General features: G+C 37.4%; 1 protein-coding gene across 3 annotated transcripts in view; it reads left to right on the top strand.

Annotated features, from left to right (window-relative positions):
• The window catches only part of MELK (maternal embryonic leucine zipper kinase), a 97,601-nt gene extending 72,639 nt beyond the window's left edge, over positions 1–24,962 (top strand). For 2 of the 3 annotated variants that reach the window (XM_041762805.1, XM_041762803.1), the window contains 7 exons: positions 358–489; positions 4,189–4,311; positions 8,606–8,837; positions 12,723–12,819; positions 13,829–13,997; positions 22,060–22,163; positions 24,518–24,962. In XM_041762805.1, coding sequence (XP_041618739.1) covers positions 358–489; positions 4,189–4,311; positions 8,606–8,837; positions 12,723–12,819; positions 13,829–13,997; positions 22,060–22,163; positions 24,518–24,695 — 1,035 coding nt within the window. In that variant the 3' untranslated portion in view covers positions 24,696–24,962. Of the gene's footprint in view, positions 1–357; positions 490–4,188; positions 4,312–8,605; positions 8,838–12,722; positions 12,820–13,828; positions 13,998–19,403; positions 20,788–22,059; positions 22,164–24,517 lie in introns of those variants that run through there. The other variant, XM_041762804.1, reaches the window with a different exon arrangement.
• Positions 24,963–25,308: the final 346 nt, after the last annotated feature.

Below are 25,308 nucleotides of genomic sequence, written 5' to 3'. Positions count from 1 at the left end.
TATAGGGCAGGAAGGAGTTGTAGTAGAACTAAATCCTTATTTTCCATACTAGGAAATTCACAGATAATATGTGAAGCTGAAAAAAAATTTAAAGCTATATTAACAACATAGAAACAGTAGAAATACTAAAAGTATTTAAAGGTGGTTCCTTCTGAGGAACAGAAACTCTGTGTGTGTGTGTGTGTATGTGTGTGTGTGTGTGTGTGTGTGTGTGTGAGAGAGAGAGAGAGAGAGAGAGAGAGATGGTATAAGAGATTGCAATTTCTTTGAATGGAAAAAAAAATTAAAGTAAAATAAAACATTATTTTGAAAAACAACTTTAGTCTTCTAAATAAATTGATTTTATTTTTTTTCCAGTGGCAGTATGATCACCTCACTGCTACCTATCTTCTGCTTCTAGCCAAGAAGGCTCGGGGAAAACCAGTTCGTTTAAGGCTTCCTTCTTTTTCCTGTGGACTAGCCAGTACTACCCCATTCACAAACATCAAGGTAAATGTCAGACCTTTTGTGTGAACACTCGTTGCTTTTTTTTTTTTTTAAGGGGGGAATAGGGAGAGGGAGAATCTTTTAAAAAATTTATCATATACAACTCTAAAAATAAGAATTTTTACATGACATTGAACTAATCCTCTCCTCCCCTCTGTTTTTCACAAAAGTAATTTCTGATTGTTGTAGAAAAATTTTAAGCCACAGATAAGCTAAAGGAAATAGAACTTATCTATGAACCTACTACCTGTAGGTTTAATTTGACTGTATCTTTCCGGTCCTTTTTAGTATGTTTATTTATGTAATTTATGTATATACAAGTGCTTTTAAAAGATACCATATTACTGCATCATGGATAAAAATGTTAAAAATTGTTAAGATTTCTGAAGGGGGATATATTATACTTTGTACCACATAAAATAATTTAATGAATATTTTGATATTCATTTGTGTTGATTGTTTAGGTTTTGTTTTGAGAAGTAATTATAGCTTATGTAACTCAAATTCCTTGTATGAATTTGTGGTGACCATATTATTTTTTTTTTCTATTTTTGTCTCCTTTGTCTCCTTTTTCTTTGTCACGAGCATTTAGAATGGTGCAAAAGCTTTACATTTTTGGAAGCACTGTATCATTCCTAAGATTAGTCTTTGTCTTCTGTCTGATTCTTTGTTATCTAAAATCCTGCCTTCCAAATCCTTTGCTGGCTGGGTGTGGAACTTTGTAATATAGTAAATCTTCCCTTTGATTAATTTAGGTTGCAATTTAAGTTATTCCAGCACTAGGAAATTGTACTTTTACTATTCTCAGAGAGAGGTAATTAGTTCTCTTTACAGAATCCATTATAGCCCAAATGACTGTGTAGGTGAGGTGATTTTATTCCTTTAGGTCTCAAAACTGTTAAAAAGAAAAAAAAGGCCACCTTTTTCATGATCTTGTGTTTAATCTCCCTCCAACCCCCTGATTTGCTTTACCGCTTCATTTATTTTATTTTTCTTTAAAATTATTTATTTATTCATTCATTCATTCATTCATTCATGAGAGACACACAGAGAGAGAGAGCGGCAGAGACACAGGCAGAGGGAGAAGCAGGCTCCATGCAGGAAGCCTAATGTGGGACTCGATTCTGGGACTCCAGGATCATGCCCTGAGCCGAAGGCAGACGCTCAACCGCTGAGTCCCTACTGGTTGAGTCCCTCAACCCAGGCGTCCCTACTGCTTCATTTAGAACTCTCTTTTTGGTACTTGTCAATCATCTGCTGCAGATATAAGGGATTTTCTGTTCTTCCCAGATCCTGCCAGTCCCTTCTTCCTTCCCTAGTTGATCTTTTGACCAAACTAAGCGTTAAAAGTGTCAGTAGCTGTTATGTAAAGGAATCTCTGAAGTGAGATAATGTCATTCCTGGGTTGGGTTTTCTTGTCTGTTCTTTTTTTTTTTTTTTTTTTTAAGATTTTATTTTTATTTATTAACAAGAGACACACAGAGGTAAAGACATGGGCAGAAGGAGGAGAAGCAGGTCCTGTGCAGGGAGCCTGATGCGGGACTTGATCCCAGGACTCCAGGATCACACCCTGAGCCAAAGGCTGATGCTCAACCACTGAGCCACCCAGGTGTCTGTCCCTCTTGTCTGTTCTTGAAGAGTTTTATTGGATTGGTGAATACCCCATGCCCAGACAGATCTTTTACCCATGGACTTCATGAGTTGTCCTGTCACTCATCCTGCCTACATTGCTGGACCCTTTAATCTCTCAGGCTGAAGTGAATACCTTTAGGTCCGGGAGGATACAAAATCATGAACTCTGTTCTTTTCTTTTCTTTTTTAAGATTTTATTTATTTTATTCATTAGAGACACACAGAGAGAGGCAGAGACGTAGGCAGAGGGAGAAGTAGGCCCCTTATGGGGATCCTGCTGCAGGACTGGATCCCAGGACCCTGGGATGATGACCTGAGCCAAAGGCAGACGCTCAGCCACTGAGCCACCTAGGTGCCCCATGAACTCTGTTTCTGATCAAGGTAGTTTCAGAAAGGAATTAGATAAGTGTGTACTTATAATTAATTTTATATTAAATTATATACAAATGATATATATTAATTTATAATAAACCTTATTAATAAACTTCAGCTAAATTTTTACATTTATGATACCTTAGTTAATAGGCATGAGACAAAAAAAAATAGGCATGAGACATTTTCCTAAGTCACTGAATTTTCTTATATCTGATTGGTCTGATCTCAATTCATCTGCTTATAACATTTATGAAGTACTCAAACGGAAATAATTGGGAAGATGCTTACTCTTCTCTTTTAACTAATGAGCATTGACCCTGATCATGTAATTATTTGGGCATTTATGTTATTTAATCAATTTTTATGGTAGGCAGACATTTTAATGACAAAAAATGGAGCAGAAATCAAATTTTAGGTTGTTTTCTGGTTTTATGCAAATCATTGAAATGTGAAACAAGGTTCCTTTGTACTCTTCTCCCCCTTGATAGAATCCCTTTTTTTCTGGGGTATTATTTATAAGAAAGTAGGTAATCCTGAACTATTAATTAATAGATAGTGTTTTCAGTGAAACAATAATACAGTCTGATCCAAGAAGCACAGAAGACTGTATCATCAACATATCATTAGCATTTTCAGGCCTATGCTTGCTCTGTAACAGTTAAGTTGAGGCAAAACATACATAAAGATAACACTATACTGGAATAGTAGCTGATGGGTGCCAGTAAGGGCCTAGAGGTGTGCTCTAGTGGCTTTAGGAAGGGAGTGATCACCATAGGTGATCCAAGCTGGATCTGTGGTCAAGTCTAGAAAAAAATAGAAAAGAAGGAACACAGTATTCAAGGCAGGGTAAATAAATTAGCAAAATCTGAGGCACCTAACTGTGCTTGATATGTCTGTTGGCAGTCACCAGACTTTAGTTAAGATGGAGAGGTCAAGTAGGGGAAAGGTGAGAGGAAGAGGAGGAGGAAGTGATCTGGGAGGGTACGGGAGATCTAGATTGTAGAGAACCTTGAAATGTTGTATCAGAAGGGTTAGACTAGGTATGCTAGGGTTATAACTAGGGTTATGCTATAGGTAATGGGAACCATTGATTTTTGAACAAGATAGGATAAGTCACTGACGTGACTATAATTTAAATTTTTTAAAATTTAAATTCAATTAATTAGCATACATTATTTGTTTCCGAGGTAGAGGTCAGTGATTCATCAGTCTTATGTAATACCCAGTGCTCATTATATCATATGCTGTCTCCAGTATTCATCACCCAGTTATTCCATCTCCTTCCCACCTCCCCTCCAGTGACCCTCAATTTGTTTCCTACGATTAAGTGTCTTTTCTCTCTGTCTCCCTCTCTGATTTCATCTTGTTTTATTTTTTCCTCTCTCCCCTATGATCCTGTTTTGTTTCTTAAATACCACACACGAGTGAGATCATATAATAATTGTCTCTCTGATTGACTTATTTCACTTAGCGTAAGTAATATCCTCTAGTTCCATCCACAGTCATTGAAAATGGCAAAATTTCTTTTCTTTTTTTTTTTTTTATGGCTGAGTAGTAGTCCTTTGATGGTGAGCTCCTTCAGTATATTATCTCTGCTTTGTTTCTGCATCAGGGCCTTGCCCTTTGCCTTGAACATACTCTTTTAAAAATTGAATCATGATGGTGTTGTCTCTAAATTCTTCTGATTTTCAACAGTCAAAGAATCTGAGTCTAGAAGATATGACAACAAGTGATGAAAACTGTGTGGCTGGATTGATAGACTATGACTGGTGTGGAGACAGTTCATCAACAGGTGTGGCCACTCCACAAACACCACAGGTTGGTTATTTGTATTACTATTTAAAGCAGTATATGTTATCTTAATTATAAAAACATCCAGACTCTAATGTGATATGTATAGTAGTAGTTCTGTGTAATATGCAGTATTGTGTATGTGCTTGCGAATTTAATGAATTCCTAAATCATTGAAAACATTAATGAGAAATTGTTGGAATATAAATGGAAGGGAAGCCAGTTATTTCCAAGTTGAAGAACGCCAAGATTCCATTTTGGAGCATTTTCCTGCTCCTCTTTTCGCTTTTCTTGTCTTTTTACTCCCCTTCCCTTCCCTCCCCTCCCCTCCCCTCCCCTCCTCTGCCTTCTTCTCCTCTCCCCTCTCCTGCCCTACCCTCTCCAAAAATAAGATATAGCTTACATATAGTTAATTATTCACCATTTTAATGTATGATTCTGTGTGTTTTGACAAATGCATACCATGTAACCTTCATCAAAATCAAGAACAGTTCTGTTGCACCCTCAAATTCCCTCATGCGTCTTTGTGGTCAACTCCATATTCCTCCCAACTCAGAGAAGCAACTGATTTGTTTTTTTCTCCTTCTGATGATTTTTTTTTTTTAAATCTTACTTGGTGTTTGTTGAACTTAGTGGATGTACAGTGAATGTTACTCCTCTGCTCTCTCTGAGGGGGCCACAAGGAGTGTACTCCTTCCTACAGTAGTGAAATGCAGGAGCAGGTATGCATGTTTCTGCTCAGAGAATCACACTAGAGACATAGAATCCGGAGTTTTTACTGGGGGCTGGTTACACAGGCTCTCTTTGTCGGTGTAATCAGTCATAATTACAGAAATTCTAGATTGCTAGAAGGAAAGCTGCTGTTCATCATTAATCACACTGCTTGTAGTCTGTACAGCCTAGTACAGCAAGGTTTGGTGCCCCAGCTGTGCAAACAGACTTATCCCAACAGTGTTTGGAACTTTCTAAAACCTGAGTTCCCAGCTTCCAGCCGGGACCTACTATTCTAACTCTGGTGCACAGCAAGGCCTATTACATATGTGTAAGAGTCCTATTGTGTGTAGGAGTGGAATGAGTATCTTCAACTTTACCAGCCAATTTTTTCCCCCAAAGTGGTTGTATTAATTTTACTTCAACCAGCAGTAGAAGAGTGTTCCCATTGTTCCACATATTTATTAATATTGATATTTTTAGCTATTTAATATTTAAATAGTTTCTAATCTAGTGAGTATAAAGTTATATCTCCACTGTTGAAAAGTCAACTCTTTCACCACCAGGTCTACAGTGATACTTCAATCATATATCAAGTTGTTGTAGGGGTTGTGTCTGTTTCTGGGCTATATTTTGTTTTATTGGTTATTTTCACCAATACTATACTTCTTAATTACTTAAATTTTATAATTGTTCTTCTGTTGGTGGGCCAATTTCCTCCCATCTTATTCTTCTTTAGGAATGTTTTGGCTATTATTCTTGCCCCTTTGCATTTCCATATACATTTTAGAATCATTCTGACAAATTTCATGGACACTGAAAAATTGAAATTACATTGAATTTAAGATTCAACTTGGAAAAAAAAAGATTCAACTTGGTAGAAATTGAAATCTGGACCCTCAGATCCCACTACCCATAAACAGTAAATCTCTTCATTTATTAGGTTTTAGGTAGTTGCTTTTAATAAAGTCTTATACATTTCCCCAAAAAAGGCTTGTATTTTTTATTAGATTTATTCCTAAGTACTCTTATTTTTTATTGCTATTGGAAATGGTAGGTTTTTTAAAATCACATTTTCTGCTACTGGTGTATAGATATAAAATTGATTTTTGTTTATTGATCTTATATTCAACTTTCCTAAACTCTTAAGTTCTTATGTTGTTTGCTTATTCGTTTGTTTGAGAGCAAGTGTGTTAGTGTGGGGTGGAGGGTGGTGGGGTCAGGGTGGGGGTTGGGGAAAGGGCAGAAGGAGAGGGAGAGAATCTTAAGCAGACTCCATGCTGAGCAGGGAACCTGATGCAGGGCTTGATTTCACAACCCTGAGATCACAACCTGAGCCAAAACGAAGAGTCAGGGCACCTGGGTGGCTCAGTGGGTTGAACATCTGCCTTTGGATCAGGTCATGATTCCATGATCCTGGGATCAAGCCCCACATTGGGCTCCCTGCTCAGTAGGGAGTCTGCTTTTCTCTCTCTCTCTCTCTCTCTCTGCGGCTCCCCCGCCCCCCCGCTCCTGTTTTTTTTTCTCTCTCTCTCTCAAATAAATAAATAAAATCTTAAAAAACAACAACAGTCAGAGGTTTAACCAGCTGAGCCACCCAGACTCCCGTCTGTATATTTTTTGAGTGTTCTGTATAGAAAAGTATATCATCTATGGATGACAGTTTTTTTCTTCCTTTCTAATTCTTATGCCTTTAATATTCTCTCTTTTATTACTATATTCAGTAGACCTAGCAATATAGCAGATACTCTGTGTTCTTCCCAACTGTAAAAAAAAAAAAAAAATGCTGCTTTTATCATTAAATATGTTTGTTTTCTCTCTCTCCCTCTTATACCTTCTTCCCCTCCACACTCTTTTTCTCCCTCTCCCCCTCTTTGTCATTCTTCTGCTCTCCCCACTGCACCTCCCCATCTCTTATTTTTCAGATTAAGACATGTTTTTCATTTAGTCCTGGTTTGCTAAGATTTGTTTAAAAATCACAAATCTCTGTTGCAGAAAACAGATTGATTAAGATTTACCTATTGAAATAATCATCTATTTTTGTTCCTTTCATTAGTTAAGGTAGTTTGTTGTATATCAACAATTTTGATGTTAAACCAGTCTTGTATTCTTTACGTAAGCCCAGTTAACTATTTTTTTTAATACATTGTTTGGTTTTGTTTGCTAACATTTTGTTCAGAATTTTTGCTTCTATGTTCTTAAATGAAATTGGCCTATAATTTTCTTTCTCTTATACCTTTTTTTCTTTTGAAAAATTTAATTTTGTTATTACAGAAGTAATACATAGGTATATTCATCTTATAAAACATTCAAACAATATAGAGCAACGTCGAATAATGAAAGACTTTCCTCTCCTTGTATTCCATTCCATTTTGTATTAATCTTATCTGATTTTGGTATTGTGATTATATTAGTCTTCTAAAATGAATTGGGATGTGTTCCTTTTTTATTCTTTGGAATTTTTTTTTAAAAAGATTTTATTTATTTATGAGAGAGAGAGAGAGAGAGAGAGAGAGAGAGAGCAAGTGAGAGAGTGCATGAGTAGGTGGGGGGGAAGAGGGAGAGGGAGAAGCAGACTTCCCACTGAGCAGGGAGCCCAAAGTAGGGCTCCATCCCAGGACCCCAGGAATCATGACCTGAGCCAAAGGCAGACATTTACCTGACTGAGCCACCCAGGTGGTCTCCTCCTGGAATGTTTTTTTAAGAGCTAAGGATTATATTTTCCTTGAATGCAGGGGGGACCATGCAGGTAGTATGAATTTGGTACCCAAACCTATGTGAAATTACAAATTATTATTATTATTATTTTTTGAAATTACAAATTATTAAAGGGAGATTTTTGCTTCTCTAGAGCCAAGACCAGGCGAGACACATTTCGCGCCAACTCCTTTCCAGGGCAGATTTATATTTAATTCACCCTTTCATTTTAGCTGTAGCCCAGTCTGGCTTTTTTTGAGAGGCTTGGTTGTAACTTACCACCTTGCATACTCTAAGGCTTCCATGGCTATTACAGCCCATGCAGTTAGTTATCTAAGATAGAGTAGATAGGTGCCCTTAGAGCTAGGACAGTTTTGGCCTTCATTATGTCTCTGGATTCATGCTCCTTTTTTTAGTTTAGCCTCTGAGGATTTTTCCTTATTTTTTTGCAAGCTCAGCCATAAATTCAAAAGGATTAAATATTTAGTATCCAACTTTTCCGTTAGAGTATTTTAACACGGTTTTTCTGCTCTAATCATTGACTAAACTTTGATTTTTTGGTACATACTAGAGACAAACCATGGCAATCTAGGCATGGGAAATAGTTCTTAGGGATTTATTTGTGGCCATTCTCAGTATTGCCTGAGATCTGTGTATGTTTGATTTAACATTTAGCCTGAAACATGTTGAAATGATCTGTCAATAGAACAGACTAAAGTAATCTACATGTACTAAAGAGAACTGTATATACATTTTCAAATTCCCTGGTATTGCCAATAATATCCTTTTGAGAGTATTTCATTTTAATAAAAATGATGCAAGGTAATTTGCAAATGATTAAGGCATGTTGTAGAGAAATTGACTTTTTTTCTTTGTCAGTGTGCTTTATCCAGTAACTTTTTTTTTTTTCCAGTTTGCCAAGCATTGGACAGAATCAAATGGTCTGGAATCTAAATCATTAACTCCAGTATTATGCAGAGCATCTGCTGATAAATTAAAGAACAAAGAGAATGTATATATGCCTAAGTCTGCTGTAAAGGATGATGACTGCTTTGTATTTCCTGAGCCAAAGACTCCAGTTAATAAGAGCCAGTATAAGAGAGAAATACTCTGTACACCAAATCATTACACTACACCCTCAAAAGGTATTTGCTATATGGACTAATCAGTGGCAACATACTTCAAATTCCGTTCTTCTTACCATGTAAATAAACTTAGTGCAGGTCAGAAATGACTAGCATTGCTCTCAGGAATTTCTGCTTCTTTATCATGTTAATTGCATTGATTGAAATGAAAGCATATTAGGCAACTTCTAATTTTTCGTAAGTGAATTTTTCTTTTTTTCACATATAGAATTGAATCATAGCATCATAGAATATCAAAACCAAGAGGCAAGTTAGAGCTCATTTTATCCACCTGCCTTTTTCACAGCTGAAGAACCTGAACCTCAGAAGAATGATTTGCCCAAGGTCATATATCCAGAGTTAGACTTGCTTTCTCCTTTGCCTCTACTTATCATGGCTAAAGCTGAAGTCTCTGCTGAGCCCTTCTTACTCGTCTAGCTCTCCAGTTCTGGGATCTGATCCTGCTCTTGCCCATATTCCACCGGACAGGAGAGACCTGTGATGTCCTTCTAGATATCTAGATCTGTGTCCGGATGTTACAACTTTCTCATTACCTTTGGTTTCCTGGTCAGCTCAGTCATCACCAGTTATATAAGCTGTTTCCTTTATGATACCTCACTGTTTTCTTCCTGGCCTTATTTGGGCATGTTCTGTTTTGTCATTGTGCCTCTTAAGACAGTGCTTAGAACTGAACCCAGTTTTCTAGTACCAAGTCTCCTCTAATACCAAGTCTCAAGGATGAGACAGCAAGTGTCACAAGAGTAGAGATTGTGTCTGCTGTGTTTATGGCAGCATGGTGTAGTCTAGGAGGAGCCGTGTTTATTGTCTGGTGCATAGTAGATTCCCATTGCCTTGTGTGTGGTGGGACTATACCTGTTGAATGAAGGAATACAAAAATTAGAGAGAGCCTGAGGGGTATGTATGTATGCAGGTATGTATTTATTTTTAAAGATTTTATTTATTGATTCATGATAGACATAGAGAGAGAAAGAGAGAGAGAGGCAGAGACACAGGCAGAGGGAGAAGCAGGCTCCATGCTGGGAGCCCAACGCAGGACTCGATCCCGGGACTCCAGGATTGTGCCCTGGGCCAAAGGCAGGTGCTAAACCACTGAGCCACCCAGGGATCCCCCTGAGGGGTTTTATTTACTGTAATACAGTCTGTCACATTAAAATGACCCCTAAACTTTTGGCCGTATTTCCAGCAATTGTGACCTTCTCTTGATTTTGAGAGAGAGAGAAAGTGCAAGTGGGAGGAGCAGACAGAGAGGGAGAGAGAGAATCTCAAGCAGGCTCCACACTCAGCACAGAGCCCAACATGAAGCTTGATCTCATGACCCTGAGATCATGACCTAAGCCAAAATTTAGAGTCAGAGACTTAATTGACTGAGCCACCCAGGAGTCCCTGACCTACTTGTTTTATATTAAGAGCCTCATGAACCCAAATTCTGAGACTGCCATGTGAACTGCTGTTAAATCACATCCTTCCCTCGTGCTTTCAGTTTACTAATGTGGCTGATTGCCAGTTCCAGAGCTCTATTTCTTTTCTTTTCTTTTCTTTTCTTTCTTTTCTTTTCTTTTCTTTTCTTTTCTTTTCTTTTCTTTTCTTTTCTTTTCTTTTCTTTTCTTTCTTTTCTTTTCTTTTCTTTTCTTTTCTTTTCTTTTCTTTCTTTTCTTTTCTTTTCTTTTTTCTTTTCTTTTCTTTTCTTTCTTTTCTTTTCTTTTTTTTTTTTTAAGATTTCATTTGTAAAAAAAAAAAAAAAAAAAAAATAAGATTTCATTTGTTTGTTCATGAGAGACACACAGAGAGAGAGAGAGAGAGAGAGAGGCAGAGATATAGGCAGAGGGAGAAGCGGGCTCCATGCAGGGAGCCTGACGTGGGAATCCATCCCGGGACTCCAGGATCACGCCCTGGGCTGAAGGCAGGCGCCAAACCGCTGAGCCACCTAGGGATCCCCCAGAGCTCTATTTCTTATAAAGAAAGTATGAAAAACTTTGACAGAATATTTATTGGGAGTTCTATTATTATGTTAATGGACTTCTCATTCATCAGCTCAGACAACGCTTTCCCCAGAATTGTGAGACTAGTTTGCTGTGATAAGCATTTGTGGCTGCCTGGTGTTGTTATGAGGTTTCAGTGAGATAACCTTGGATATAGTGGGACCTTAGTAGTAGCTGCTATTGCGTTTTTTTTCCTAATGAGAGGTGTTCCTCTTCTGTTATTTGTTAATATAGCTACAACATCCTTTGTGAGTCAAGGAGTTGGGTAGTAAGATAAGATGGACTTTAGCTATTGAGGCCTTTTTTTTTAAACCTTTGAATGTTTATAATCCCTTCTGTTACTCTTTGTGTGTGTGTGTGTATGCTTTAACTTAAATTTTTTTTTAATATTTATTCATTTATTTTTTAGAGAGAGTATGTGTATGTGTGTGCATGTGCATGCGTTTATGCGGTGGGAAGAAGGGCAGAGGGAGAGATAATCCTCCAGCAGACTCTTCTCTGAGCCTGGAGCCCGACATGTGACTCAATCCCAGAACCCCAAGATTGTGACTTGAGCTGAAATCAAGTCAGCTGCTCAGCCGACTGAGCTGCCCAAGTGCCCCTGTGTTTTTTAACTTTTTATGTAGTTCTGAAGGTTTTGACATTTGGATAGTTTGGAATTTAGTCTTAAAGTGTCATCAGTTTGCATGTCTTATCCCTGTGACAAAGATTGTGTTGGTCAAAAGGAATTATTGGCTATTTTTCTTTAAACACAAGAGCCATCCACGGAAGCTAGTAGCTGAAGCTCCGACTGATAGTTTTCATTAGCGCTTTGCATTTGACTTTTACTCTGAGTCATTTTTGCCATTAGCATTAATCACTTTTCTGAACCTTGTACAATCCAGTCAGTGACAGTTTATCAAAGATTAACTATGTATAGTAGAAGATACTCTTTGTATACCAAGATGAAAACTATTTTCAGAGATACCCTTTCAGTGATCTTTTCTTGTTCTTGTGGAACCAGTGAAAATAGTAATGAATAGTCATAAAGAAAAATAAAAAGTCTTTTAAAAAACTTGATATCATATACTTATAAAGTATTATTATTTTGGGTATGTAACTTTTAGATCATGAACAGAAAGTTAGCTAATCATTGGTAACCAGATTTGTTATTGTGAATTTGTCAGAAACTGGATACAGATACCCTACTAGAATCAAGCACAAAATTCTAGAATAGGGAATATAAAAATAGCCAAAGCTGTTTAATAACTTTTGTCAAGCCTTCACAGGGACTGTTGTTTTCTTTGCCTAACAGGAGTTGAGTAGGATTAGGAATTGAATTAACACTTCTCAATACTATTTCACTTAGAAGCATAAATTGGATTCTTGTATAAGTACAGGTTGATTTTTATTTATAGAAAGTATCAGGGCACCTGGGTGGCTCAGTGGTTGAGCATCTGCCTTTGACTCAGGTTATGATCCTGGGGTACTAGGATTGAGTCCTGCATTAGGCTCCCCGCAGGGAGTCTGCTTCTCCCTCTGCCTATGTCTCTACCTCTTTCTCTGTGTCTCTCATGAATAAATAAATAAAATCTTTTTTTTTAAAAAAAGGAGAATCAGTAGTCATAAAATCTGTATTAATGTGATCTATTTAAATTTGTCATATAATATTTAAAATAGGAATTTAAGCATGGCCTTCATTTTGCAATGAAGGAAAAGAGGAGCCACACATGCAAAGCAAAATGATTTTGTTTTTATTATAAATCACATGAAACATTTCTTTAAATAATTAGAGCCTTAACAGCACTGGCCAAGTGATTACAATATTTCTGAGTCAATGAATAAGTGATGTATGTGTTATTGATAGAAGTTTTGAAACCATAATATGTCACCTGCATATGGTTTGTGTTTCTTGTTTTTCTAATAGCTAGAAACCAGTGCCTGAAAGAAACCCCAATTAAAATGCCAATAAATTCAACAGGGACAGAGAAGTTAATGACAGGTGTCATTAGCCCTGAGAGGAGGTAAGTATTCTGTTTTTTATTCTTTGATCCTCAGTATATGTAACCAGATTTCCTTTTTTCATGTATGATAAACCTGATTAAAGTAACAAACCATTGTATAAATGTAGGAATGTTTAGCAGAATGACGATGGTCTGTGGCTACTCCTGGAGCTGTTGCTGCTGCCTTCCTTGTGGGATAGAATTCTGAAACTCATCAGGAGCAGGACTGGCAGGCACCTTGACATACAGCAGGCTTGGAAACAATGGCCCTGGGCCCAGACACATAATACCATTTTTGAGGCTCATCTTTTCCCATGCTTCTGCCAGTAGAATATAGACATCCACTCACAGATAGCAGTTGCCCAAATAGTAAAGATACCAATGAAAGTTTTAAAGAAAACTCATTCCTTTTATATGGACAGTTCTATAGCATTGGTGTCCCTTCCTGTCTTTTACAGCTATTTTTAAAAGCAGGATCCATTTTGAGGACAATTGAGGAAATTAGACTGTGAACTAGATATTAAGCAGTACTATGGCATCATTATTAAATTTCTTGATGTTGTGTTGATATTTTGGTTATGTAGAAAATGTCCTTATTCATTGGTTATGTGTCCTTATTCATTGGTTTCAGGGTGAAGTTTCATATGTCTTCAGGCAGGTATTTTCAGATAGTTCAGGAAAGATGTATATATATTTAATATATTTACTTATCTGTATAAGTAGAGAAAGCAAATGTGATAAAAGATTAACAGCTGTTGAATCTAAGAGGATATGTGGGTGTTTGGTGTGCTATTCACTCAACTTTTCTGTATATTGACTTTTAATAAAAGGCTAGGGGCAAAAAAGTCTTGCCAAGTGACAGTTGGCCCAGAGGCAGAGTGATGGTTTCATTCCAGTGGGAGATGGCTTTAGTGCTCCTTAAGGAGTGAGGTGGTCTGGCCTTGGTATACTCGAGTGTCCTGTGAAAGTTCCAACTGGCAGGAGGTCCTTCTTTACTCATGGGTTTAAAATTTTTTTTTTTTTTTTTAAGATGTCGCTCAGTGGAACTAGATCTCAACCAAGCACATGTAGATGACACTCCAAAAAGAAAAGGAACCAAAGTGTTTGGGAGCCTTGAAAGGGGATTGGATAAGGTTATCACTGTGCTTACCAGGAGCAAAAAGAAGGGCTCTGCCAAAGACGGGCCAAGAAGACTAAAGGTAAGTGAACTTGAATTCTGCAATATGGATTTCTGAAGCTGACTGCTAACTGGACTTTTTTTTTTTTTTTTCTAAAAGAAGTACTGAATTGAATGAATTGATAATTTTTTATTTCATGCGTTTTAATGCAGTGGGCTTTGAGGATGCAGAGGTAAATTATATATACTTGTTCCTTTCAAGGAGCAAATAACTATAATGCAAATACTTAGGTAGAGTGATTAATCACAAAGGCAACATGGAGTTGGGGAAACATGGGGCAGATATTAGCTTAATTCTTATATCTCTGGCCTATAGAAGAGTCCCTGACATGTGGGTACCTTTGTAGGCCCTCACAAATATTTGAATGCATGGGAAGTGAATTTGAACTTTGAGTGTGATGTATGTGAAGAAAATAGTGAGCAGTAGACTAGGAAGGTAGGCTGGCAGGTCTTCACAGGCCTAACAGGTTTGGACCTTGTTTGGTAGTCCTATTATGCTTTAAAGGCCTTAATATGTCAGTGGTGTGGACAGTATTTTCAAGGAAAGGAAAAAGAGGTTATTAGTGGGTCTCAAATCCTTTTTACTCTCTGAAATTCTCTCTGCATTTTTTCAAACATCTAATGAATGACATTTTTGTTCGGGGGAAGTAAGAGATAAAGGTATGAATAAGATACAGCCTGTGTCACCGAGGATCTGGTGGAGTGGCCATGAAGACGGCAGGGTTGTTGTTCTGTGCTGTATAAAAACATGTTCCAAAAAAAAAAAAAAACCATGTTCCAAGAGGTGTGGGGCACGGAGGAAGGCAGAGCAGATGGCACTGTTCCCTGTGGTTTGGGGAATGAGTCTGGATAGTTTTTGCACTGAGACTCTCATTTGGAGCAAACCTGGGCACATTTGGGGAAGGAAAATGGTGAACTGTTGGGCAGGAGTGTGGTTCAGGGGGGATGTTCATTTATGTCCTGTTTTTTTTTATTTTTTTAATTTTTATTTATTTATGATAGTCACACACACACACACACACAGAGAGAGAGAGAGAGAGAGAGAGAGAGGCAGAGAGAGAGAGGCAGAGAGAGAAGCAGGCTCCATGCACCGGGAGCCCGACGTGGGATTTGGTCCCGAGTCTCCAGGATCGCGCCCTGGGCCAAAGGCAGGCGCCAAACCGCTGCGCCACCCAGGGATCCCTATGTCCTGTTTTAAAAATAAGGGCATCCAGGTGGCTCAGCGGTTTAGCACCGCCTTTGGCCCAGGGCGTGATCCTGGAGACGCGGAATCGAGTCCCATGTCGGGCTCCCTGAATGGAGGCCGCTTCTCCCTCTGCCTGTGTCTCTGCCTCTCTCTCTCTGTGTCTGTCATGAATAAATAAATAAAATCCTTAGAAAAAAAAGAAGATAGGACTTATTTGTACATTAATATTTGTTGCCTTGTTGAACTTGAATAATGCACTGAGAAGTTTTGCACATGGCTATTTATTAGGTATATTTTGTCTTATTGTTCTAAGATTTCTCTAGATGGAGACAGTTATGAAATATTTCAAACCTGACATTGGGATTAAGAAAACCATAGTGTTGTTTCCCTGAAAAACATTAGATAAAGAAAATTGAGGAAACATGTCCAATCATGTACATTATTGAGAAGCTAAGCAGTTACCAAATACTGATGGATAATATCCTAAAAACGTTCACCTGTATAAATTGTTTGGAACCTGAATGCATTTTCCAGTAGGAACTGCTGTGTTAGTTGGCTTTCCAGGTATTCCCTAATACTTCCAGGATATAGGTTGGGAATGAGAAGATGGTTCTAGCCTCAGCTTCATCCTATGTAGCTTGGATAAGTCATTTTATTTGTGATGGCCTCAATTTCCTTGTTTGTAAAAACTGGAGATAATTTCTACCCCAAAACTTCACAGGCCTGGGATATGAAGAAAGCTGTCTCTGTGAGATGCACGTGAAACACTCTATTATATATTATAGAAGGTGTTCCATGTTGAGTAGCATTGTTTCTATCCATGTGTTGAGCATTTTAACCCTAATGGAGCAGAACCGCAGTCCTAATTAGCATACACCTAATACTGGAAACTTGACCTAACTTTGGATCTTTAACCCTTTATAAAGCTTTAAGTTTTTGAGAACTGCATGGCTTGCTTTAGGGAATTAGTTTCATTTTTTTCTCCCTACTTCTTATATTAAAAAATTTTAAACTCACAGAAAACATAAAAGGATGGTACAAAGAATACCTTGTTTGTTAAGTTAGCAAACCATATGTAGCTAAGCCCTCTTGTAGGAAGCGCTCTGTAAAAATCTGAAATTTAAATAGATAAACTAGGATTAATTATTTTACAAAAAGAATCACTAAAATTGTGATTTGGAAGTGTTCTTATTATTATCTTGACAAAGCCAATTTAGTTTGGTGAAACAGCCCTAAATGGGGACCCAGGAGACAGACAGCCCTGTCATTGCTTTTATAACATGAAGCTGTGTCCCTAAACTGCAGTCATTTAACTCACCTTCACGTTGGCATATCATCTGTACTGGCATTTTCTTTATAGTGACTCTTAAAAAAAAAAAAGATTTATAGAGGTATAATTGACATAACTAAACTATACATATTAGAAATGGATGATTAATATACTTTGGCATTATATAGACACCTGTGAAGCTATCACCACAATCAAGGTGACTAAGTTTTTAAAAACTTGGGTTTATTTAAAAAAAATTTTTTAAAGTTTTATTTATTTATTTTAGAGAGGGAGATAAAAACATGTATATGCAAGTGGGGGGAGAGGGGGAGAGAAGAGAGAGAGGGAAAAAGAGAGGAAGAGAGAGGGAGAGAGGGAGAGAATTTTCAAGCAGACTCTGCTGAGTGTGGAGCCTGACACTGGGTGTGGTCTCACAATTCTGAGATCATGACCTGAGCCAAAATCAAGAGTTGGATGCTTGACTGACTGAGCCAACCAGGAGCCGCTTGAATTATTTTAAAAGAAACTATAATTTATTAGTTTTTGCTAGTTGTATTTTTCTTTTTCTTTTTCTTTTTCTTTTTTTTTTTTTTAAAGATTTTATTTATTTATTCATGAGAGACACAGAGAGAGACACAGAGAGGCAGAGACACAGGTAGAGGGAGAAACAGGCTCCATGCAGGGAGCCTGACGTGGGACTCGATCCCAGGGTCTCCAGGATCAGGCCCTGGGCTGAAGGTGGTGCTAAACCACTGAGCCACCCGGGCTGCCCTAGTTATATTTTTTTAAATGAGATTGGAACAAATATGCAAATACTAAAATAAAAATGTAGTTGACCCTTGAACAACATGGTTTTGAACCGTGTGGGTCACTTTGAGTGTGGTGTATTTTTTCAACAAATAGGTAAAAACAAAAACAAAAACCAAATAGGTTAGGAGAATTTGGGGGGATTTATGATACTTTGGAAAAACTCAAAAACTGCATAGCCTAGAAATATTAAAAAAAATTAAGAAAAAGGTATGTCATGAATGCGTAAGATATATGTAGATATTAGTCTATTTTATCATTTACTACCATAAGATATAAACAAATATATTATAAAAAGTTAAAATTTATCAAAACATATGCACACAAATATACTGTACATGGAGCCATTCACAGTTGAAAGAAATGTGAAGAAGCTTAAAGATGCAGTATTAGGGGATCCCTGGGTGGCGCAGCGGTTTAGCGCCTGCCTTTGGCCCAGGGTGCGATCCTAGAGACCCGGGATCGAATCCCATGTTGGGCTCCTGGTGCATGGAGCCTGCTTCTCCCTCTGCCTGTGTCTCTGCCTCTCTCTCTCTCTCTCTCTCTCTCTCTCTGTGTGACTATCATCAATAAATAAAAATTAAAAAAAAGATGCAGTATTAAATAACTGCATAAAATCAACTGTAATACATGCTGTACTACTGTAATAATTTCGTAGCTACCTTATGTTGCTCTTGTGGTGAGTTTGTGTTGCAAATATTTGCTTAAAAACACTGGGGGTGCCTGGGTGGCTCAGTGGGTTAAGTGTCCAGCTCTTGATTTCAACTCAGGTCATGATCTCGGGTCCTGAGTTTGAGTCTCACATCAAGCTCCCTGTTCAGCAGGGAGTCTGCTTGTCACTCTCCCTCTGGTCCTCCCCTTGCTGGTGCTCTCTCTCAGATAAATAAATAAAATCTTAAAAATAAATTAAAAAAATAAAGTTAAATAATATCCTACTAAAACTGTTGTGTGGTGCTAATCACTTCCATGTGTGTGTTCATCTCTTCAGTAAATTGTTATCACAGTAAAAAATGATCTCTTGTGGTTCTTGCATATTTTTCATCATGTTTAGTGCAATGACATAAACCTTGAATAACACTAGGGGACCCATATGAAGTGCTCCTAGTGATGCTGGAAGTGCTCCGAGGAAGCACAGAAAAGTCATGACATTACAAGAAAAATTTGCATTGCTTGATATATATCATAGATTGGGGTCTGCAGCTTCAGTCATCCACCATTTCAAGATAAATGAATCCAGTATAAGGACCATTGTTTTTTTTTAAAAATGGAACTTCATGAAGCCCTTGCTGCGGCTGTACCAATAGGCACAAAAACCTTTACTTTTTGCAAAAATACTTAAAAAAAAAATCTCATTGAAAATGCAGCTTTTATGTAGATACAGGATTAAAAGACAGAAAGGCATATCTATAAACTTTAATATGATTTGAGAAAAGATGAGGTCATATTATGACAACTTAAAGCAAAAGGAAGGTGAGGTTATCTAAAGCTGGAGAATTTAATGCCAGTAAAGGATGGTTTGATAATTTTAGAAAGAGATTTGGCTTAAAAAATGTCAAGATGACAGGAGAAGCAACTTCTATAGGGACCAAGAGGCAGTATATACCAGTTCCCAGATGCCATTAAGAAAATCATTGAGGAAAGAGGATATCTTCCTGAACAGATTTTTAATGCAGACAAAAATACTCTATTCTGGGGGGGAAAATGCCACAAAAGACATAAATTAGTAAGAAAGAAAAATGAGCACCAGCATTTAAGGTAGGGAGGGATAGGCTAGCTCTGTGGTTTTATGCAGCGTAGTTGGGTTTATGATCAACACTGCCCTTGTTTATATAGCTGCTAACTTCCGAGTCTTGAAGGGAAAAGGTGACCACTAGCTGCTTATCTTTTGGTTGTACAAGAAAGTCTGGACAATGAGAACCCTTTTTCTTTTCCTGTTTTTAAAAAAGATTTTATTTATTTATTTGAGAGAGAGCTAGTGAGCACAATCTGGAGAAGGGACAGAGAGGGAGAAGCAGACTCCTCGCTGAGCAGGGAGCCTGATGTAGGGCCTGATCCTAGGACCCTGGGATCATGACCTGAGCAGAAGGCAGACACTTAACCAGCTGAGCCACCTAGGCACTCCAAACCCTTTCTCTGAATTGATTCCATCAGTGCTTTGTTCCTAGGTCAAGAAGTACCTTACCAGTAAGGTCCTGCCTTTTAAAGTTCTTTTAATATTGGACAATGCTGCTGGGCCTCCCAGAACCCCATGAGTTCACACTGAAGGTATCAAAGTGGTCTGCTTGTCCCCAAACACAATGTCTTCAATTCAGCATCAAGAAAAGGGGGTCATAAGGACTTTTAAGGCTCATTACACCCAGTACTCTCTGGAAAGGATTGTCAGTGTTATGGAAGAGAACGTCATGAAAGTCTAGAAGGATTACATCATTGAAGATGCCATTGTTGTAACAGAAAAAGTCATGAAAGCCATCAAGCCTGAAACAATAAATTTCTGCTGGAGAAAACTGTCCCTATGTTGTGCATGATTTCACAGGATTTACGACAGAGCCGAGCAAGGAAATCATGAAAGGGTTTGTGGTTATGGCAGAAAAAGGTGTGTATGGGGAAGGTTTCAAGATATGGATTTGGAGAAATTCAAGAGCTGATGGACACCACACCAGAAGAATTAACAGAAGATGAGTCAGTAGAAATAAGTGCTTCTGAACCAGTGACAGATAATGAGGAAGAAAATGTAGAAGAATCACTGCCAGAAAACAAATTGACATTAGGCAATCTGGCAGAAGGGTTTCAATGATTCGAGACTACTTCTGATTTCTTTTATGACATGGACCTGTTTATGATATGAGCACTGAAACGAAAGCAAACCGTTAAAGGAGGATTGGTACCATATAGGAACCATTTTTAGAGAAATGGAAAAGCATAAAGTCAGATAGAAATTATATATTTCCATAAAGTTCCACCAAATGTGCCTGTCCCTCCCACCTGCCCTTCTACCTCTTCCACCCCTGAGACAGCAAGACCAACCTCTACTCTTCCTTCTCCTTCTCAGCCCGCTCAACGTGAAGATGGGGATGAAGGCCTTTGTGATGATCCACTTACACTTAATGAGCAGTAAATAATCATGCCATATAGTTAATAAATTTATCTATTGTATGTGTGTGTGTCTTTGTGTGAACATCTAATAGCTGTACGACAATCATGAGACATTTTTGTGTCATCATCATTACCTAAGTATTCATCGTGTAGAACATTGTGCGCCAGACTCATAGATGTGGATAGCCTATCTTTACTTAGACATAAGGTGAGTGATTTAATATAAAATTAATAATGTGTTAGTTTTCTTACTGTTGTATAACTTTACTTTCAAAGAATTACGTTACTGTGGAATATGCTTCTCTTGTGATTATCAGCCTATCATCACCAGCAGATGGTTTTTAAAAAAATAAAACCGTGTTTCTAATACCATATTATGAATATGACTGTGTTACTATAACCCATAAAAATTATATAACCATTTATTCATTAGTGTATAGGCTAAGCTACTGTGAAGCAATCGTATTGATTACACTAGGCTACCATGAAGCAATAATATTGCTGCTTTTTTGTTATCAATGTATGAATCATTATAAATCTGTAAATAAATACGACTTTCTTTTTCATATCTTTTTCATTTTTGATATCTAGTGTTAGTAATACATATAATATCTATAGTGTTTTATGTCATAAGACAATATTGATGTCAGTACTAATAGATAATAGAGGATTCATCTTGTAAACAATATAAATTTATGGTATTGATAAACATAGTACAGTACTGTAAATGTATTTTCATTCTCTATTTTTTTTAAAGATTTTATTTATTCATGAGAGGCACAGGGAGAGAGGCAGAGACGTAAACAGAGGGAGAAAAGGCTCCCTGCAGGGAGCCCAATGCCGGATTCGATCCCAGGACCCCAGGATCACAACCTGAACCAAAGGCAGACATTCAACCACTGAGCCACCCAGATACCCTCTTCCTTATTCTCTAAAAATAACATTTTTTTTTTCTTTAGCTTGCTTTATCATAAAGGTATAGTATATAATACATATAGAGGCGCCTGGGCAGCTCAGTTAAGCATCCAACTCTTGATTTCGGCTCAGATCATGATCTCAGGGGCTGTGAGGTGGAGGCCTGCTCAGTATGGAGCCTGCTTGGGATTCTCTCTCTCCCTTTGCCCCTTCTGCCCCCAGCCCCTGCTCACATGCTCTGTCTCTCTCTAAAAAACAAAAGTAAAATAACAAAAAAAAATACATTAACATACAGAATATGTGTTAATTGATTATAACGTTTTCAGTCAGCAGTAGGCTATTAAGTTTGGGGGGAGTCCAAAGTTATATGTGGATTTTTGTCTTTATAGGTCAGTGCCTCTAACTCCTGCATTGTTTACAGGTCAACTATATATACAAACCACATTTTCTAGGATTTTTGTTTCATTTCCTAGTTTACTTTTTAGGACTATTAATGTCTCTAGCATAGCATAGGAAGGGAGAAACCAGCCAAACAGATGGATGTTAATTAATATTTATGTATTTCTTTAAAAAGATTGGTAGGAGAGGAGGATGAAATGTTAAAAAGGATGATATGTAGTCACTAGTGGACACGATTTCTTCAAGCTTTCCAGTGCCATCTTACTTCAGCTTATCAAGAGTTGGTTGTAAATTTTTTCTGGAAATGTTTCCCTTTGAACTGGTACTGTAATGAATTTGAGATCTTTTAAATTAGGATGGTCTTTGTGTTAATGTAAAGATTTACTTCTTACCCCTTCTTTTTCTTTTTTTAAGCTTCACTATAATGTGACTACAACCAGATTAGTGAATCCAGATCAACTCTTGAATGAAATAATGTCTATTCTTCCAAAGAAGCACGTTGACTTTGTACAAAAGGGGTAAGAAGCACACTTAGAGGCTGTTGCATTTATTGATTGATGTCTTTTGAACTTCGAGATGACATGTACTGATTCTTCTCTTTTTAAAAAATATTTCTCCCACCTCATTTTCATCAAAAAAGCTTTTATGGTAGTGTCATTGTTCATAATTTTGTTTCTTTGATGTTATATGAGCTAGTGCCATATTGGCACCACTTTCAAAGTTAGACTTTTCAAAATAGAAAAATTTGAACTTCCTCGAGTTTTCTTTTTCAGTACTCTTATTTTCCTTTGATGTTCTGCTTTTCAATATTTTTTTCTTTTAAAGATTTTATTTATTCATGCGAGACACAGAGAGAGACAGACAGAGAGAGAGAGGGAGGCAGAGACACAGGCAGAGGGAGAAGCAGGCTCCATGCAGGGAGCCCGACATGGGACTCGATCGCGGGTCTCCAGGATCACGCCCTGGGCGGAAGGCGGCGCTAAACCGCTGAGCCACCCGGGCTGCCCATCAATAATGTTTATAAATTGTAATCTAGATTTGTGAGATACCTCAAACCAATTAGGGATTTATGTAGAACCCTTTCCTTTATGACTTGTTGTTAGACTGGGTTTTCAGCACTTTAGTAGGAAATTATTTCACCTGAACTCTTTCCCACTGTTGAGTGAGCTGCCAGCAAAACCTCCATGGCTATGATCGTATGGTCGGAATGGCCAAACCACTTATACCTAAGAGGTTCTTATTGATAAGTATTTCCAGTCATGTCTCTTTAAAATTTCACTATTGAGGCAGATAAAAAGAGCCACTAATGGATATAACAAAATATTTAACTAGAATATTCAATGTAGAGTAAGAGTTTAAGAAATAATCTTTTGGAAAAGTAATTTCATTTTTCATCTGTAAATGTTGGCAAGCATTCCTTACCTGAACCCTGGCTTTCTTCTTTAGGCGTCATCAGAACACATAATAACTCACTCTGGCCTGTTCTTCATGGTTGGGTTTGAGTGATGGTTCCAGAATCTCTAGCCAAATCTGTATCAGAAAGCTTTCAATAATCTTTCCTTCAGCATATGATCTCTCTTTCAGATCACCAACTAGCTGTTAACCAATAACTTACTCTTCTAACTTCCTGATCAACTGCAAAGTCTCTGCCTTGACCCCTTTTTTTCTTTTTTACTTTTCTGTTTGTTTTTAACTTCTTTGTGACAAGGTAGAACAAAAGCTGTTTTTTGGTGGTGTGATGTTACTAATCTTGGGTATATTCCATTATTATCTTTTTCCAAGGCAGAAGAATGGACTTTTCTCTTCCATATGACTGAATTGCTCTATGCTTCATATTCCCATCGGGAACCTTAACTATAGGGTACTCCTTTTGGCATTTATCCAAATGACTGCCCATTTTTAAGAGATCAAGACCCCAAACACAGAACTAAATTAGCAAGCCAAAGGATAATATTTTGTGAATCCTCATAACACACAACAGATACAAGTAATTTCTTCACATTTCTGTGGAGAATTATCTGCCCCTAAATATTTAGGGAACTAATATTTAAAATCAATCCTATTGTTTATTATTTATTGGAGATTAGTAAGACAAATTAAAATATCAGGCAAACTAATTAAAAAATTGATTTAAATGAATTCGATTTATCTAACTTTGCAGGAGTCTACCTGTTTCTTAAGATATGTTTAAGGCTTCATTTGGAGGGGGCCTTTCCATCATCAGAGTTGTTGTGTTGCAGTTCTAATTACATATACCATGTGTTTCAGCCTTGGGAATATACCATCTCTATGGACCTTCTGTTAAAACTCTGCCATGTGTAGAGTGTGTAATGTAATGTGTAATGATCATAACCTCTTACTACTATTAGAAAAATCTCTAAAACCTACACCCTTCTGACAAAGGTGGTGGCTTCAGTCTTATTTATATGAAAGAATTTCCTGATAAGGTGCACATAAAAAAATATTCTTAATCTTCCCCACACTTTCCTTTGTTGTGAACATTGTGGAAATGGCCTAATGTTTATGGATTACACTGTTGAAAGAGATGCATAAAGAAGGCCAGAAGATTTCTTGAGCATGAATGGCATGAGTAGCTGTAAAAGAAGGGCTTTTCTTTGGACAAGAGAAAAATTCTGATAAAGCCTTCCATCTTTATTCTTTCATAAGATCCTAGTTCAGCTTCTGGGGAAAGACCAGTCATGCTCCATGAGTAGGGTATAGCTAAGTCATTTGGAAACTGTAAGTAGTAATAGATCGCTTAATATGAAATAAGGGTTCATTTTCTCCACTGGCCTCCTAGAGGCTTAGAATTCTCTTATGCAGAATATTCACGGTTCTCCTATTAACTGGTTTCTTGTCTTGTTTTTCGTAGCTATACACTGAAGTGTCAAACACAGTCAGATTTTGGTAAAGTGACAATGCAATTTGAACTAGAAGTGTGCCAGCTTCAAAAACCCGATGTGGTGGGTATCAGGCGGCAGCGGCTTAAGGGTGATGCCTGGGTTTACAAGAGATTAGTGGAAGACATCCTGTCCAGCTGCAAGGTATAATTGTTGGATGGTTTCCTCCCCCTCCTGGATGAATATGAGTGTGATCGGTTTGATTTTTAAAGTCCATCGGAACTACAGACTTGTTTCTAAAGAGCCGTCTTAAAGACCAATATCTTTCTGTTTTTAGACAAAGGTATTTTGCAAATTAATCTAAGGCGTGCCCATCTGTCATTATCTATTACTGTCTTTTTTAATCATGTGGTTTTGTATATTAATAACTGTTGACTTTCCTAGATTCACTTCCATATGTGAAAGTAAGCTCTTAACAATGTCTCCTTTTAATGTGTTATTTCTTTCTGAAATAAAATCATTTGTGAATATAGCAGGCTTCTCCTCTTCTTTGTATTTGATTTTGATCCAAATAAAACCTCAAATGGGCTTCCTGACTATTAAGTAGAGACTATTTGGAGATATTTTATCTGTTATCAAATATGCCTTGGGCAGAAAAACAGATAAGAATTCATTTGCATAATTTTTTCCTGTCTCTGATTTAAGTAGGATTTATTGAGATCGTTAACTAAGTCACAGCTGTGGTTACCAGAGTTAAACAACACATTTAATATGTTGAATAAAAGAGTATTGACTTCAGTAAGTATGTTCGGTCAACAATGAA

The sequence above is a fragment of the Vulpes lagopus genome, chromosome 7, assembly GCF_018345385.1.
Source record: "Vulpes lagopus strain Blue_001 chromosome 7, ASM1834538v1, whole genome shotgun sequence".
In the NCBI taxonomy this organism is placed as follows: Eukaryota; Metazoa; Chordata; class Mammalia; order Carnivora; family Canidae; genus Vulpes; species Vulpes lagopus.
This window is presented reverse-complemented; position numbering and strand designations above follow the sequence as displayed.